Here is a 17,695-nt window from a genome sequence, read left to right on the forward strand (position 1 = left end):
AAAAAATTCTACATTCTTGCAAAATCCTTCAATTTTCCTGAAATTATTACACAATATTTCCTTTATTTAAATAGAAATTGGTTCCAAAATCTAGGACATTTAAAGTGAAGATCCTGTTGGGATTTATATCTGTCACTTATTGCTTGGAAAGTGTCTCTATCTTACATATTTTGTATTTTATATATACCTAGAAGTTAAAACTAGGGCACAATAATGTTGAATCTACTTGTTTTCCAGCATAAAATCTGTGGCCCCACTTGAAATCAAATCGCTCCGTATATGAAATGAGTTTGACACCCATGTTCTAGGTAAAAACAGGAAAAAACGTGTTTATGTCATAAATGTTTTGTTTCTGTTGTAATAAATCGTCTGTCTGGTGGATAAACGTATTATTGGTTCACGAGTAATGTTCTCGCCTCCCATTCTCTATGGTTGCCATCATTGTGTGTCGTGTGTCATTTTGTGTAGTTTTCTGTCATGTATTGTAGATTTCTGTCATTATGTGTGTTTTTGAAGGAATCTTATACGTTTTTGTTGTTGTTTTTGTGCTCTGAAGTCCTTTTGTGTGTATTTGGAGTCATTTTGTACTCTCTTCAGTCATTTTCTGTGTTTTCAAAGTCCTTTTTGTGTATTTTCGTCATCGTCTCATGCGTTTCTGTTGCCAATTTGTGTATTCTTCTGTCATTGTCGTTTTGTTTTTAGTGTCATTTGGTGTATTTTTCATTTTTGTGTATTGTCCTGTCAATTTGTGTGTTTTTGTCTATGTGTTGAATCTACCCGTTGGCCCGTGTGGCCCACTTGAGATCAAACCGCTCTGTATTTGGCCCCTGAACTAAAATGAGTTTGACACCCCTGTTTTATGTTAAAACAGCAAAAACATGTTTATTATTTCATATTTTGTTTCAGTTCTAGATAAACGTGGAATTATTGGTTCTCTTGCCTCCCATTCTCTGGTTGGGAAGTGTTGCTATCTTATTGAATGAAATGTTTTGCTGTGAACTCAGGGGCGGGGCCAGACGGCTCAAAGCTGGGGCCTTGTTTACAGCTGCGCGGGGAAGAAAACAGGAGGACGTAAATGAGGGCTGACGGTTTCATGAAGCACAATTGGTTTGACGGCGGATTCAATGTGACTGGGCTGAACTGGGCGATGATCCGTACAGTATGCAAAACTCACTTCCTCGCTGGTCTGTGCCCACCAGCTCCCAGCGGCGAGCGGTCTTCCCCAAGCCCTCCGAGCTACGCCTTTGAACCAGGAGCGACTGTGTCTGCTCACGATGACAACAACCACATTAAGAGAAGAGAACATTCAAACTATTTGACTTTTTCCAACACTTATATATGATTTTTCTAGCCATGTCAAATGAAAGTTAGCATTTAGCGTCAGGTTGGACCCAGTAATAATTTTTTCATAGTCGACTACATTTATTAAGTGACAATAACAAGACTATGACTAAAAAAAAATAAATAAAAATACGTGAATGAAAACTATATCAAAATATATAGATTTTAGGCAATGACAAAATAAAAACAAAAACTATATAAAAATATGTTAATGTTTCGTCAACTAATAAAAAACAAAACTGTAATTTTGTCACACGGGAGCTGTAAACGATTTGGACTAAAAGTGGACAATAACAACACATTTCTGATGACTAAGTTTTGACTGAAACTAAGTTGTAGTTTAGTCTGAGACTAAAAACTCAATCAAAGTTTGCTCTGTTTTTTAAAGTTATTTTTTAAGTCTTTAAAGTATGTTTTTTTTTTTTAAGCATTTTGTGTCATTTTGTGTATATTTATCCATTATTTTGTGTATTTTTCTATCATGTTGTGATATTTGGAGTCATTCTCTATATATTTATTGTTATTTTGTACATTTTTCTGTCATTTTGTGTGTTCTCCTGTCATTGTGTGTTTTGTTGGTAATTTTTTAAAAATTTTTTCATCAGTTTTTGGAGTCCTTTTGTGTATTTTTGGGGTCTTTTTGTGTATTTTACTGTAAGTCTATGTATGAATCCGCGTCATTTTGTGTATTTCTCTATCATTTTGTAAAATGTTGAGTCATTTTTGTGTATTTTGTTGTCATTTTGTGCATTTTTGGAGTTATTTTGTACCTGGGGTTCATGCTGTTTTGACTAAAACTAAGTTGCAGTTTAGTCTAAAGACTTAAAAACTAAATCAAATTTTGCGGACGGAAACGATATAGAAATATATATAGATATTTTCGTGTCTTTAAGAAATGCATAAACTCTTCTGCTTTTTATTGTAATGGACTATATCTGTTACAGATTCAGTCTACGAAAAATATTAATATAATCTAGTTGACTAAAACTAGACTATAACTGAAACTAAGTTGAATTTTAGTCAAAACACTGACCATAAAATGCACAGAAACCTTACAGTTGAGCTCCATTTCCTGGCTGTTTGTTCTCATGCTGAAACCAAACTTCAACACATTTATGCCCAAAGTTTTTTGGCAAATTTCCGCTACTACTGACCGTGCTCACACTGCTCCCTGTCACATTTTAGTCATTTTTGCCTGGAAGCAGCCATGCAGTGTGTTCCATGGACCTCAGTGACACTTTACACCCCTGAGGATGATGTTGGTTTTTATTGTTTTAGAAGTGCAACATCTGCATGCTCCATCCAGTTGTTACAACATTTTAAAAACACTGCTTTGGGTCCAGGATATTGTCAGTGTTTTCCTCTGAAAAAAACAGAGACTTTTGGATCAGTTTCATTCATTCATTTTCTTTTTTATTCAACCTGATGTTTCTTTTTCCGCAGCTTTTTCACCATGAGATCAAACAAAATCATTCCATATCTCAGAAATCTGTGCACAATGTACATTAAACTATAGTGAAAACTAATTATTGGTAACCTGAATGTTCTAGTTTAAGTTGCACTACTTTCCAAATAATCCCATGCATTAAATAGAAGGTATTAGTCTGAATACATAAAGCTAAAGATAAAACCTAATTAGATTGTCTCCTTGATGTTTTTATACATCTCTACAAAGTGCATTGTATCCTAAGGGCGTAAACACAGATCAGGAAAATGAAAGCGTCCTGTCTTCTTACATCATTCTTACACAAAATATCAGCACTAACATTTATTTGTCACATTACATGATTGGAAAATTGCGTAGTCTAAGTAATGAATGATTTCTAGTGTTGCATGCGCTAAGGTAACGCAAACAACAACAAAAATGTGCATATGTGTATACAGATTATAAAAATTTCTCAAATGCTAAAAAAAGTGTTGCTTTTGTTAAGTTTCTTCCCGTGGTTAAGTATCTGGTTATATTATTGTCAAAACTACAACACGAGGTCACGTGTGTTATGTGTCGTAAAGATCAGCAAAGCAAATAATGCCACTGGATATATTTTAAAAAACTTGTATAAAAGTTTTTTAAAACATTGAATTCACTGTTTAAATTTAATGCACATACAAAACTGTTCTTATTATGTGTAATATTTAACTCGTAATATTTAACTCGTAAAATTGTCCCAGATTCTGGGACAATTGTACATGAAATTTGATATAATATGCATGTGTACAACGTTCATTCATTTCAGTTGAAATAATATTTTAAGCATGCAAAGTTATAGAAGTAGATGGAAATCAACCTTATGGAACATATTTTTCAAGTTTTATCGCTAACATTGTGTTCCGTAATAGGTTTTACACGTAAATGATGAAATATGACATATAGTGTCAAGCCATATACTTGTTTGCTCGTGAATGTATGCTAAAATAATACATATTATATGTTTGTTTAACTAATAAAACTAGCAGATTCACTTCTTTCCAGGAAGCTTGTTGCTGTGGAAAGTTGAGAAAGGGATGAAAATAAGCAGTAAAGCCACATGAAGTGTCCCTAATCTTTGGGTAATCTATTGTATGTACCACTCAGAGAACATGATTGGTATCCAGTCGAAAGGAAAATGGTTTTTAAATAAGTTACAATTAGATAAGCATTAATCTCAGTGGTATAAATGAATGTCTCGCTGTAGGGCTTGTTGAATGTAAAAACAGATTTACAAAAAAACTCATCCTAGCAGATTGGTCTGGAAGTAGTCTTCAGCTATTTTAATTGCTCTGTCATTTAGAGATGAAATAAGCCCCCCCCCCACCCTCCCAGCGGGCCTGCTCCCTGATTTTGCCTTTGAAATTAAATATTGTATACAAATACATGCTGTTCACGGGCATGGGCGCAGTTCATCACAGAAATCTGCATAAAACCATGCTTTTCAAACGCTCGAGCAGCCCCGGCTTCTTTTTATACGATGCATTCTTCGATGTAAACATATCAATAACAGAAACAACGACTTATGCCTTTCGCCGCAGCGTTTGCATTGTTCTGCCTGTCCGCAGAAATGAGAGAAATGTGGGAGTGCGGGGTTTGTTCCACTTCTTTTCCTGATTTCAAAGGAACCCATAGTGGCTTCCTTTCGTGTATATATCCCCCCCCCTCGTCTTTTCCAGGACCACCTACAGAACAGACGGAACGCTGTCGACTTGGCATGTCTGCGTAAATGTATGGAAAGCTCTTTATATAATAGCATCAAACATATCCCAGCTTCACTAACTATAAGTGACTCAGTGTGCTGTGATGCTATTTAACCCTTGTGCACTCATTTAAATTTACATACACTTGTACACCTTGTGTACACAAATGGTCCGTCTCATAAAAGGGCAATAAAGATGTACTCCATTATTGTTTTTTTTTTACTTCCACCGCATCAGATTCTTTCAACTACTTCAGACCTATCTATAGATATAAAGTTTATTATACATTTCAAACCCTTTTTATGTTTCTATAGACTTTTTAATACAAGAACATCTATTTTTTTTTTCAGCAGGAAAAACACTAAAGTATTTCCAAAAATGAGGGCCAAAGTTGACTATTTGTGATGAAAATATTACAGCCTTGACACAAAAATTACACTTATTCATCTTGTATATTTGCAAGATAAGATATCCAGGCCTTCAATGAAATTTCCCTAAAATGTACGTGGTTGGTAGGGGGTCATTACACCAAAAACATATGCTCCCTTTATTTTGAAGGTAGAGGCTTAGATTTATTGGGTATTATTGAACAACATTATGATATGTCATGATTACAGTAAATGAAAAATATGTGGTTACAATGGGAGTCAGTGGGGTCAATTTGGTCATGAGGCTATTAAGTGTCATATTTCTATAAACGTCCAATACACAGGACTTTGGATGCAAGCAAATACAAATGTAAAAACAAAAGTCGCAAAATTTCATGCTAGCCTTTAAAATTACCGGAATATTTAGAGGCAAACAAATAGAAACACCCAAAATGTCACTTTTGGTCACACATATTTTTAACAGAGGTGTAAAGCAGTGGTTCTCAAACTTTTTTTTTCTTTTTTTAAAAACAACTATAGCACATAATGGAATGAATGAGTGATAACAGAGCTTTTAAATAATCTCATTTTGTAAATAAGTGGAATGAAACAGTACTTAGTGCCTCCTGAATATATTTATTTTCAGTTTATCTTCTAATCAAGATCATTTCTGTCATCATTTTGTGTCATTTTGTGTGTTTTAGGTGTCATTTTGAGTATTTTTTTGTTTGTTTGTTGTGTGTTCTTTTCATTATTCAGTATCCATATATACATATATCAATCTCTTTTTGTGTTATTGTCATTTTTGTGTGTTGTTGGTAATATTTAAATTATTATTTCTCAGTGTGTTTGTTTTTGGTGTCGTTTCTTGTGCTGTTTTGTATGTTTCTCTGTTATATTTGAGTATTTTATTGTGATCTTGTGCTTTTTTCTCTCATTTATAGTGTCTTTGTTGTCATGCTGTGTGTTGCTGGTCATAATAAAACAAAATTCTCTCTTAATGTGTGTGTTTTTGGTGAAATTTTGTGTATTTTGTCTGTTGTTTTTATTATTCAGTATATTTTTCTCTTATTTTGTGTGTTTTTGATGTCATTTTGTTAGTCGCTGGTAATATTTAGTATGATTATCATTTTAAACAAAAAAAATCGGCATACAACCCCATATTTTTTATGCTTTCATTTGTTAATTTTCCTCTCTCAAGTACCCCCTGTAGTGCCATCACGTACCCCTAGAGTACACGTACCCCCATTTGAGAAACACTGGCGTAAAGAGTACTAATATATCCTACTCAAGTAATAGTACTGTTACTTGATTGTAGTTGTACTCACGTACAAGTAAGTCATACATAAAGTACTCAAGTACAAGTAAAAAGTAGCTCAAGTAAATAGTACTCAAAGTAAAAGTAACTAGTTACTAGTTTTAAAACAAAAATATTCATTTATTCAATAGCAGTTGAGTGTAGAAATGTAATTAATTACTTTACTTCTTCTAGAATGTACTAAGTAAAATGACTGATTCAGAAAAATACTAAAAGTACCCATAAATGCAACTCAATTACAGTAACGTGAGTACTTGTAATTCATTACTTTCATTTCTGCTTTTAAGCTTGAGCTCACATAAAAAAATAAAGTAATGAGAAATGTGCCTGGATTTCCATATTCATTTGCACACCATGTCTGTGTACTCTCGTGCAGGCTTGTGTGTGTGAAAATGCATAATTTTCCAGAAACGAAAAAGAAGAAAAAAAAAAGGAGAAAGTACTCGGTAGTATTTTAATGTGACCTTCATTACACATTCGTGTCAACTTTTCTTATCTATTTATGATTAAATTCTTTTCCACTCCTGTTGTTCAATTAGTGCTTGACCCCTTTAGCGGCGATGTAAATTAAATGACATTTCAGCGTCGTCCCATATTTAAAATACTGCGTTAGTTGCGGATCATAAATGATGATCTTCATTCTGCAGCTAATTTATTCATTTAACAATTTCCCTCCAGAAGTTACAGCAGAAGGCTCTGCAGCAACCTAAGCAGAAGAAATCCAAGTCGGCTGAATTTCTGATGGGTGAGTCCTGCTTGATGAGTTATTGCTCATAATTTGTGTAAGGATTAATTAACTAATTACAGACAAATGGCTGTGGGCTAAATTTTGCTCTTGCTTGTCAGGGCGCAATTTGTAATTATTTTAATCATTCCTTCTTCTTCTGCTTCAGCTTCTTCTTCTTCTTCTTCTGCTGCTTCTTTTTTCCCCCTCCTCCTCCTCATTCTACAAGATTTAATTTTAACCTAATTGTGTTTTTTTTGTCTCATTCAAGAAGGATGCACTTGAACATTTTGTGGCTAATAAATATGCTTTTGTTTTTCAATGAGTCACTTTGACCAAGCTGTTGTTTTGGTCCTGCGAGCCAAAGTCTACGTCTGTATTTCCGCTGCAGATGGAGAAGAAGAAGAAGAAGAAGTAGAAGAAGGAGAAGCGTTGGTGGCCATGACGGGCATTGAAAACCTGGCTTTCGATGGGGAGTTTTCTGGCCCGGGGAGTGAGATTGGAGGTGACAGCCTAGCTAGCACCCTCGTAGCTCACCGAACAAAAACGGCCCTGCGAGCCTCCGCAGAAGAAAGTGGTGAAGCTTCATTCTTTATTAGCCTCAAATTTGTTGACAGCAGATGCGTTCCTGATTTGACCTTTTCCCTTACTCTTCCTTTCTTTCTACTTCTTCTTCTTCTTCTCTTCCTTTCTACAATCACAGGGCCCTCAGTCCTGCATTCCACAGCCAAGCTTGTCTTAACAAGCAGCCCTCTTCTAACGCCACAGCAGTGGGTGTTCTATCTCTATCTAGAAGAAGAACCCTCGACACAATCAGCCTTGACTCCCACTCTCGGCTACGTGCCTTGTGGTGGGCTGGAGTCACAGGAAAAAGCACATTTACATACGCTACTATTGCTACCGAGCCGATCCAGCTGTCTGTATGGTGTACTCACAACACCCTCGAAACACGGCTTTAGGCCAATCAGGCATAGAAATGTGCCCCCTTTATAATTCAGTATGTCAGGGAGAACTCTTGAGGAATGCGATGGTAAATTAGAATGCGTTCAAGGTTGCGAGCGTGCCAATTTTTTTTTTTTTTTGCAGGGATGAGTCACATGTTGGATTCTTGACTTAATGTGCTTTATTATTTATTTTTTGCTGGAGCTGTCTATTGCTACTGGTGATTATTGTCAATATTGTTCTGTTTTATTGAGACATAAAACCAACAAGTAGTACTGTTGTGAGGAATTGGATATACTGTAGGTATAGTAGGTGTGTTTGCTCACTACAAATTTCAATTATACATCAAACTGGGTAATAAACAGTGTTTGTGTGGTGGCTTTAACTCAGGGGTCATAACGACACAGTTTAATCTCATGTGGGACAAACTTTTATGTTACAGAAATGATAAATAATAAAAAAACAGTTAAGATTGATAGATTTCTTTCCATTCTTTATATCGTATTGTGAGCTTGTGAGTCCTATATCGTATCGTAACTATTTCGTTACACTCCTACTGTCATTACTCATTCTATAATACATATGGGTTAGTGTGTTGGTCTATAAGTTGGTCTATAATATGCCAATTTCCCTTAGTGTAATATCCCTCTCTATACATTAAGATACAACTATTAGTACCTCCAGGATCTTGAGTTTGATACTCCTTGATTTTGTCATATTTTTAAAACAGAACTGCAATGCAATTTTGGGGAATATTAGGGTATTATTTGCATAATTATTATCATTATTTTTAAATTGTGACATTTTGTTATTGAAATTGATGGGCTGAGAAAATCTGAAGAACTCCTATAATATTGATCAGGTTCATTAAAATTAAGATATATAAGTGGACCAGAATGTAATTGCTCTGTTGAGCTCGATTTGAGTTTGACATAATGTAAGCTCTGCTGTTTTTCTCACAATGAATAATCAATGTTTATATTTATATACCTCACTATCCCCAGTCTGGGTTAAGGTTTTTTTTTTTTTTTTTTTTTTAATTGTGCGTTTAAGAGCAGATAATTGAAATTTTCATTAGAGAGATAAACTGGAGAGCTGCCAGACTATTTAGGTAAATCACAGCTATGATTCAAAAGGAGATCCAAGCTACAGCCATTATGTAAATGTGTGTTAGGAAAGGAATGGGTTTCATAAGCTCCCAGTGTTAACAACACTGAGGGATGTTAAAGCCACTGCTCCTTTCTTATGAAGGTCGTCAGTCTTTTACTTTAGAATATCAGATTAAATCAATATTATGCACTTTTTTTAAGCTCCTATGCAAACATACAGATTAACTTTTGTCACGTAGAACAGTGTTTCTCAAATGGGGGTACGCAATGAGGGTACAGGGAGTACTTGAAGGAGAGAGAGAGAGAGGAAAATTAATAAATAAAGTGTCAGTTTTGGTCCCGCCACAGGCGTGAGATGACCAGAAATATTAAAATAAATCTATTCAGGAGCCATTCAAGAGAGTTTTTCAACCTTGGAGTGGGGACCTCATGTGGGGTCGCCTGAAATATCTGAAAAATCTAAATAGGTTTTTCAATTATTGTTCTTTTTAAAAAAAAATTAAAACAACACACAATCTCAAACAACTTCATACTTTAGTTTATGAAATATAAATTTAGTTTAAAGAAAATGCAGTAAAAATAAATATCTGAGCTTGCGCACAATCAAAAACTGGAAAAAAATGTCTTTGGGGTCGCCAGAAATTCTTGAGGTCACAATCCGAAAACACTGTTTCTTTCGACTTATTTACAAATTATGTGTGTTATCACTCATTCATTCCATCATTATGCTCTATAGTTGTTTTTAAAAAGTTTTCTAAGCAAAATGATGTATTCTGACAATGGGGGGTACTTGGATTCAAGAATAGGAGAAAGGGGGTACTTGAGCCAAAACATTTTGAGAACCCCTGACATACTGTAGAGGTCTATAGAGCTCACATAAACAATGAATACTCCTTGAAATGTGTAGATTGCGATGACATATTTAAGGATTGTAATGAGAAGGATTTGGGGGTGAAGAAAGCTTGGTTGGGGCTTTAATAGAAAAAAAAAACCCTGCGGCCGTTTGATTCCCATAAACTCTGTGCAGCACACCTGATACTCACAGGTCACTGATTGCTAATAAGAAGTCAAAGAGACACGGGCACGGCTTATTTTGCTTCAGATCACAATTCCAAACTTGGACAGTCCTGTGGGTCGCTGACCACGGACTATTTAGTCGGTATTGTCTTTAAAATTCCAGGTACTTTTGGGCTTGTCGACTTTTCTCATTAGTTCCCTTTGAACATGGCAAACATATGGCAGTCGTATTTAAGAGATTGCCTGCCGTGACCTTTTGCGGGATGCTAATTAGGCCCCAGAGCACCGCGGGGCCGGGGAGAGGTGCAACCGAGAAGCTTCTCTCTCTCTCTCTCTCTCCCTGTTTCTCTTCCTTTCTGCCTCTGAACTCCAGTCTCGTCTTGGCTTGTGGCCTTATCTGCCACTGCCCCTTCCACACTGTGGGTTTCAAAATTAACATTTTGCTTCATGTGCTTCTAATAACCACTAACCTGAACCCGTCCCTTCATCCCTTATTCACCCCCCCCCACCCGCATTCGTCACTCAGCCTACCAACTTCCAATCAATCCGTCTCTCCCTCACTTCTCACAGGAAATGAAGGCGCGAGAAATTACTTTGACCCTCCGTCGACTGAGCAGACGGACCGAAGGCGGCGCAGGACGGCCGGGGTCAGCGTGGAAGATGAGCTGGAGTTAAGTACGCCATTCTCTGTCATAATGGTTCTCCTCGGTTCATTAAAGAGAGGTGATGGAGATCACAGGTAGCGGCTGCCGTGTGATAGAGAGAAAAGTCTATGTAAATACACCAGGAGCGATGATTGGCTACTCAACTGGTTGTCATTGATGAAGGTCACGCCTCATTGGTCAATCTTCATTCCAGTGTGGTGTCTTGTCAGACGACACGCCGAGTCGGTCCCATAGTTTGCGATCGCTCTATTAAAAAAGGGAGCCCATTGGGAGCCGAGTAATATGCATGTTATAATGAAACCTGGCCATTAATGGAGACGCCGTTCCACCTGTATCTTTTAGATATCACTGCCGTGTAAAATCAGGAGGATTCACCAAACCAAATCTCATCAAATGATGACAGGCCGTCTAACAGGCATGGAAATACCTCTATTTCATTATCACACTGCATACATGTGATCCCCAGGCCTCTACAGCCACAGCTAATATTACAGATGCATGTCATCATTCAAGTTGATCTTATTTTCAGAGGTGAAAGTAACTGATTACAAGCACTCACGTGACTGTAATTGAGTTGCTTCATCGGGTACTTGTACTTTTTAAGTATATTCACAGTCATTTTACTTGTACTTGGGTACATTTTAAAAGAAATAAGAAAAACAAAGTAATTTGTTACATTTCTACACCCAACCGTTACTGAGTAAATTTTTCTTTGTTTTGAATTTGTTATTGGACATTGTGAAACTACGAAAAAAGGAAATGAGCAGACAACAATCAAATAATCCATATGCTGTTAGTCGTACCATTTCTGATCAACGCCCTTGGGTTCAGGTTCAGGTTTCTAATTATTATGCTGTTACACACATGGCCTATTTGGCATGAATGGCACTGTTTTAGAGTTCCTAAATGTAGCTATACTTACCTGAGAATTGTTTTTCTTTTTAATTGAATTAATTGGTGTTATTTTATTTAAAAAAAAAAAAAAAAAACGATTTTTTACAAACCTTTTAAACTTTATAAAGATGCATTTGTGGAAAATAAATTAAGTTCCAATTGAACGATATTTTCTCTTCATTCACTGTATGCAAGGGAACCGTGGAAAGATTTATTACCAAAAGTAAACATGGGGGGTGAAAGTAACTAGTAACTTTTTACGTGCATCATGTCAAGTAATAGTACTGCTACTTGAGTAGAATATATCAGTTCTCTTTACACCAATGAGCTCCATCTACAATAAATTTTATTTTCCATAATTCAAACTCACGAGGATAAACACATGTCAGATATAAATAGTACTTATTAGAGTTAAATACTCCTAATAAAGTTTTTGTATTAAATGAACCATCTTTAAATGTGCTTTTCACTGAAACATTGGGACATGCTTTTACGTGTTGAGAAATTTGATGTATGTTCAGTGGTATGTTGTATATAATATATAATATGACATATTTTCAAAATCGCAAGGTGGATTTTTGTAAAATATGACATAATAGTTACATTTTACATGTTTAACAATTAGTTAAAAGTTGTTTGTTTGTGGCTATTAAAATAGGAACATCTATGAAATGTAATGAAAATGAACCAATTACATAAATTAAGAGAAACAAAGTGTTTCATGTTGAAACCTCAACCTCAAAATTGCCTACCTTTTTTAAGTTACTGCGAGCCTTCCGTATTATCTTACCCTCTAATTAAAGTGAAACCGTGATATTTGAGTACTTAAGAAGTTATTTTCTAAGTGGTAGCCCTTCTGACTATACAGCATCTATGAAGTAGCTCACGGTTTAAGAACTGTTGGTGACCCCTGCTTTACACCTTTGCTTATTTTATAGCAAAAGTGGACGAAAACGCACTCTACGAAAAGATGACGGAGCTCCTAGAAGACGGAGTCTCCGTGAACATAGCAGGTATGAAGCTTTATGTCAAAGCGCAGCCATTGTTCCACATTGGGCGTCTCTTTTCTCATTAGTTTAGTTTCATTTCAATACGCTGCTATCAAAGCAACATTGGTGACGACTTAAGCCAAGCATTGTTCAGGGTCGAAGACAGTCGTACCAGATCCTGTTGACATGACACACATCTCTCCTTGTAATTCCAGCACACAAGTGATGGGCTTAGGCCCGCTTCGCTTCAACATGGTGGAATTTAACAGGCTGGTATTATTTGCCATTGTTTTTGGATTTAGCTGTAGCACTGAGATTAGCAGCTCCATCCCATTGTCTGGGAATGTTCATGAAATCCCACAGAGAACGTGAGGAGGATCTTGGATTAAGAGGCAAAGAGACAGGGAAGGGGAGCGGGACGGGGAGAAGAGGGAGCGTATTGTGTGTCTGTACAGGAGTCCAAGTGCGACGACTGCCAGTTAGCACTTCACTGAGCCACAATAGACTTCCAAACAATCGACGTACACAACGGTATGGTATGGATGCCTCCCACCGGCGTAGGCTGACATCATGGACTACATCTGCAGCTCTTGTTCTCACCACAAAGCTTCAAAGACGTCTCACCAGAAAGAGTACGAATACGACAAAGTATCAATGAAATGGACAGTAGCCAGTGGTGTTGACTTTCCTGATGAGACAGATGAGACACAACACGACTGGCTTTCTATTCATTCTGGTTCTCTGTCAGGCGTTGGGCATTGACATCAGCTATTCTATAAAGAGCATTAAGGCTTTTGGCTGTTACACATCCAGGACTGCACACGTTGAACTCACAGATTCTGAAGGAAACACCTCGCACTAACCACGAGGGATGAACACACAACTGCACAAGCCTGTCAGACATGGTGCTGTGTTCAATCTTCTGTCCTTCTACATCCCCAGCGATGCATTTTGTCGCATTTTCAGATCGCAAATGTTTTTAATATTTAGAGGGCAGAGCAAATACAATGAAAAATGGGCACAAACCAAATAGAGAGTGAATTGTTTGAGTCATATTGTGAATGTTTGTTGTAACTTTGTCTATTTGTTTTTGGTCAATGTGTGTGTTTTTGAAGTCTTTGTGTATCTTTCTGTCATTTTGTGTCCCATTTATTTTGGCCAGCCCACCAGTTGTCTGATGTACGCCTACAATAAAGTTTTTGAGAAAACGTATAAGCAAACCCAACCAAAGCATACTTCACAACATTTAACATTTAATGCTCAACAGTTAAATTTGGTCACCTTTTATTTGAAATTGTATACATAAGGCTGACATTAGTATTACGCTGTCATTATCTGTCATTTGCATTAATAAGGGGTCATGAAAGCTGTCATTAAGTGGTGTTCACTAAATTATGACACCTTTGGAGCTGTGTTGGCATTTTTTGGGTTAGGGGTTATGGTTAGGGGTTAGGGTTAGGGTTAGGGTTAGGGGTTTGGGTTATGGTTAGGGGTTGGGGTTGGGGTTAGGGTTATGGTTATGGGTTGGGGTTAGGTAAAGGAATGTGTTTTCTCGATGAGACCCCCCAGGGGGATTTGGGGACCCCCCCAGTTGAACAGGGAATCAAGGGCAGGCACGGCCGACGCATGTTATTCGTGTCCCTCTCTTCCTTGTGCCACTCATCCAAAAGGGTTTTGTGAGTTTTTATCAGTATTGTGTGGCTAGGGGTTAGGGTGAGGGTTAGGGGTTAGGGGCTCGGAGTTTGGGGTTGGGGTAAGGGTTAGCGTTATGGTTAAGCTTAGGGGTTAGGTAGGGATAGAGGGAGGAAGTGTCTGTGAGGATTTTATTCTAGGGCCCTGGCTCTGGAAAGGTTAGGTTGAGATAAACTTTCGTAACAAAGAATTAGGGTAACAAACAAAACTTAATGACAGCCTTCATGACACCTTATTCATGCTAATGACAGGTGTCATGTTATAATAAAGAAAGCGTATTGTCAGCATTATGTATAATACCTTAATTTTTTCAAACTTGAATAACTATGTTAAACGCCAAACCTCCTTTTTGTCTGGATCATTGATTCTGATCATGATACCATGAGCATTCACACTTTAAAGGTTTGGAAGATATTTCTATCCCCATTAATAACCATACACTATAGCTCCAAATGTATGGGCACCCCCATTTTTTGAAAAATAAAAATGAAATGCGTAACTCAGATCTGATCCGCGTGAAACTTGGTGGAGTAATTGAGAAACCAAGCCAAATATGAACCGAGATATGAATTTTGGAAATTTTATCAAAGATCAGCGAGTATTCAAACTGATCTGGAATCAGTATATTGACCTGGATTTCCTCCAAAATGTAATGGAATATTTTATGGCATAAGGCATATCTTTAGTTAAAATGGTATTAAATACATTTGACATAATCCTGTTAACAGACAAACAAATACATAAAAAACATGAAAATGAAAGTATTACCTTCTTGGCAGAGGTAAAAATTCAATGTTTTATAAAGTTTTTTTTTTCCCCTTTACAATCTGTTAAGAACAAATAAAATATAATATAATAAAAATACAATCATTTCAGCTCCTGGTCTTGGAATCTCATCTGCCACTTAGTGAATAAATGTGCTGATGTTTATATGCACAAATTCACATAATGCGTTAATGTGTGTGTGTTCGTGCCCACTGATGCACATCTCTCCAGGTACGCTACCAGCCTCCAGGGATGAGGAGGTGTTGGAGGTGAAGGCTGGTGATCTGCTACTCTACGGCGGCGCTGGTGTTGGTGCCTCAGGCCCCGGGCCCTCACAGGCCTGCACTACTGCCAAAGCACAGGCTGAGGGGAGTGCAGGGCTCAGAGAGGGGACGGAGAGCACTGCTCAAAGTAAGGCTTTTGTGTAATTGATCTTTTATATTTGATTTTTATAGAATAAACCTTCGTACAAGATGAGATTAAGCAATAGTAAGCAATTTGATACATAGAAACTATGACAATTACCCAAAATGCACCGACTATATTGTTTTTACACATAAAAGTATACTGTGTGCTTTATAAATGCAATGTATTTATGAACCTAGGAGGGCTAATGACCGTCACAATTGAGGAAAATAATAAATGTACTATTACTTTGTTTTTGCTGCAACAAAACATACATAGTTGTCACAAAAATGTCACAAAATACAGTATAGTGTTAACCTCTGTTGACATATGCAAACATGGGAAAAAAAAATGAATAAATAAATAAGTAAATGAATAAATAAACAATGCATTATTGTCTTTTTGTAATCCATAATAATTTCGGTAGCAATACAACAGAAAGTGTAAAACATGAGGTACAAATATAATAGTTGACATGTGTCACAACAACAATGATACAAAATAATGTATGTATTGTTTTACGTATTTAAAAAAAAATAATATTTGTTAATTTAATTATATATTTTTTTGTAATTCATCAAATTATTTATTTGTTTGCCTATTCATCTTTAATATATATTTTTAACTTATATTTGTTTTTAGTTTTTTTTTAAAAGCCAGATCTTTTTGCTCAGGTGCCAAAAAAAAAAAATCTAAAATATGTGTCACCGCAAAGTTACAAAATTGTTTATTTATTATATTATATTATATTATATCATATTGTATTATTTTATATAATTTGTTCATTTATTTGTTTGCATATTCACCTTTAGTATATACTTTTCAATGATCTGTTTTTTAAAAAGCCAGATAAATAATAATAATAAGATACCATTTTGTCTTGCATTGTTACTTGATTAAGCTCTGATATCATCCTTATTTGTGTACTTTTTTTTGAGTGTGTTCTGTCATAAGGAAGCATGCAGAGGTTTGTTTGTTGCAGTGAGCAGATCTGATTGGTCGATCCCCCACCACAGCCAGCAGCTGAGGGAGCGTGTGCGCCCTGACATGATCACGCTTGGCAGCCTTTCACTGCAGCAGGTCAGGGCTACAAAGAAGAATATCTGTGTCATCATCCCATATTCACCACCACATCAGCCACGTCCATTACGCTGTGTATCAGCCGCTCAGCTAATGGACACCGAGTGTGTGCATGTGTGCATGCACATTTATCTGGTTTGTGTCTGCTCGCATGCCTGGTTGCAGTCTGCATGTACGACTCACTTAACTTTATTTTCCTGTCACACTCGTTCAAAGGATTTGGTTCTTTTTTTTTTTTTTATTAATTTCCGTCGTTCCTTTTAAGACATGGTGCATTTCATCTTTGGGAATCTCAACAGCACTGTTAGGGAAATGTACTTATGTAAAACGTGTTGTTTGTCCTGCGTGCATTCAAGGTTTTTCAGAGGTTGGATTACTCATTTGTCCTCAATTTCAAAGTAGCACAGGAATCCTTGGAGCGTGCACACAATACATCCACAAACAGGGCCTGGTTTTACTTTTACATACATGTTTACCTCTTACAACAGCTGGATTCTTGAAATCCTTACCCGTCTTATGAGCTTTTCACCAAAAAAAATAGAGCATGAAATGAATATATTGCACTGGGAAGCCAACACAAAACATTGAAGATCCGTATTTGTAAAAGAACAAAGTAGATACATTAACACAGGGGTTCCCTTTGTCTTTGTTAATCTAGATTGTGACGACACAAAGAGTAACACGTGTCAATAGGACGCAACAACTTACACCAAGAGTATTTTTAGTTGTAATCCCATTCCCGAAGAGAGTAGGAGTCTGACGCTGCATGAAAAGAAAGTAATTGGAAGGAGAATTCTCCAACAATGTCTTACTGTCACTCTGAAGTCATAGCAACAGTTGACTCATCTGCTTGTATTGGATAATCAGCAACATCTTGTGTACTGTATCAGAATCAGGATCCGTGTTATCGTATAGGCTCCCCCGACTCTTTCCACACCCACCTCCCATTCAAAGCACATTATCCACCAGAGATTTCACATCTATTTTGAAAATAATGGCCTTTTTCTTCTTTTCCTCTATTCTGCCACACAAAGCCTCTGCAGGGCGAGATGTTGTCACTTAGCAGTGTCAATGTGTCTGAATGGGAAAGCGCAAATGTGCTGACTGAATGTAAAACTGGCAGATATACTCATCAAACGCTACATGTCTTTAGGGTCTGGCTCAGATCGATTGCCTGCAGATTGCTTTACAGTTGCTCCGCACGCTTAAATCTGCCAT

General features: G+C 36.8%; 1 protein-coding gene across 1 annotated transcript in view; it reads left to right on the forward strand.

Annotated features, from left to right (window-relative positions):
* ofcc1 (orofacial cleft 1 candidate 1) overlaps positions 1-17,695 on the forward strand; it is a 131,156-nt gene that overhangs the window by 21,337 nt on the left and 92,124 nt on the right. Inside the window, exons 2-7 of the mRNA XM_028435121.1 lie at positions 6,874-6,940; positions 7,311-7,424; positions 10,558-10,662; positions 12,485-12,559; positions 15,224-15,403; positions 16,380-16,477. Of these exons, the coding sequence (XP_028290922.1) occupies positions 6,874-6,940; positions 7,311-7,424; positions 10,558-10,662; positions 12,485-12,559; positions 15,224-15,403; positions 16,380-16,477 (639 nt within the window). The remainder of the gene's footprint in view (positions 1-6,873; positions 6,941-7,310; positions 7,425-10,557; positions 10,663-12,484; positions 12,560-15,223; positions 15,404-16,379; positions 16,478-17,695) is intronic.

The sequence above is a fragment of the Gouania willdenowi genome, chromosome 20 (assembly GCF_900634775.1).
Source record: "Gouania willdenowi chromosome 20, fGouWil2.1, whole genome shotgun sequence".
Taxonomy (NCBI): domain Eukaryota; kingdom Metazoa; phylum Chordata; class Actinopteri; order Blenniiformes; family Gobiesocidae; genus Gouania; species Gouania willdenowi.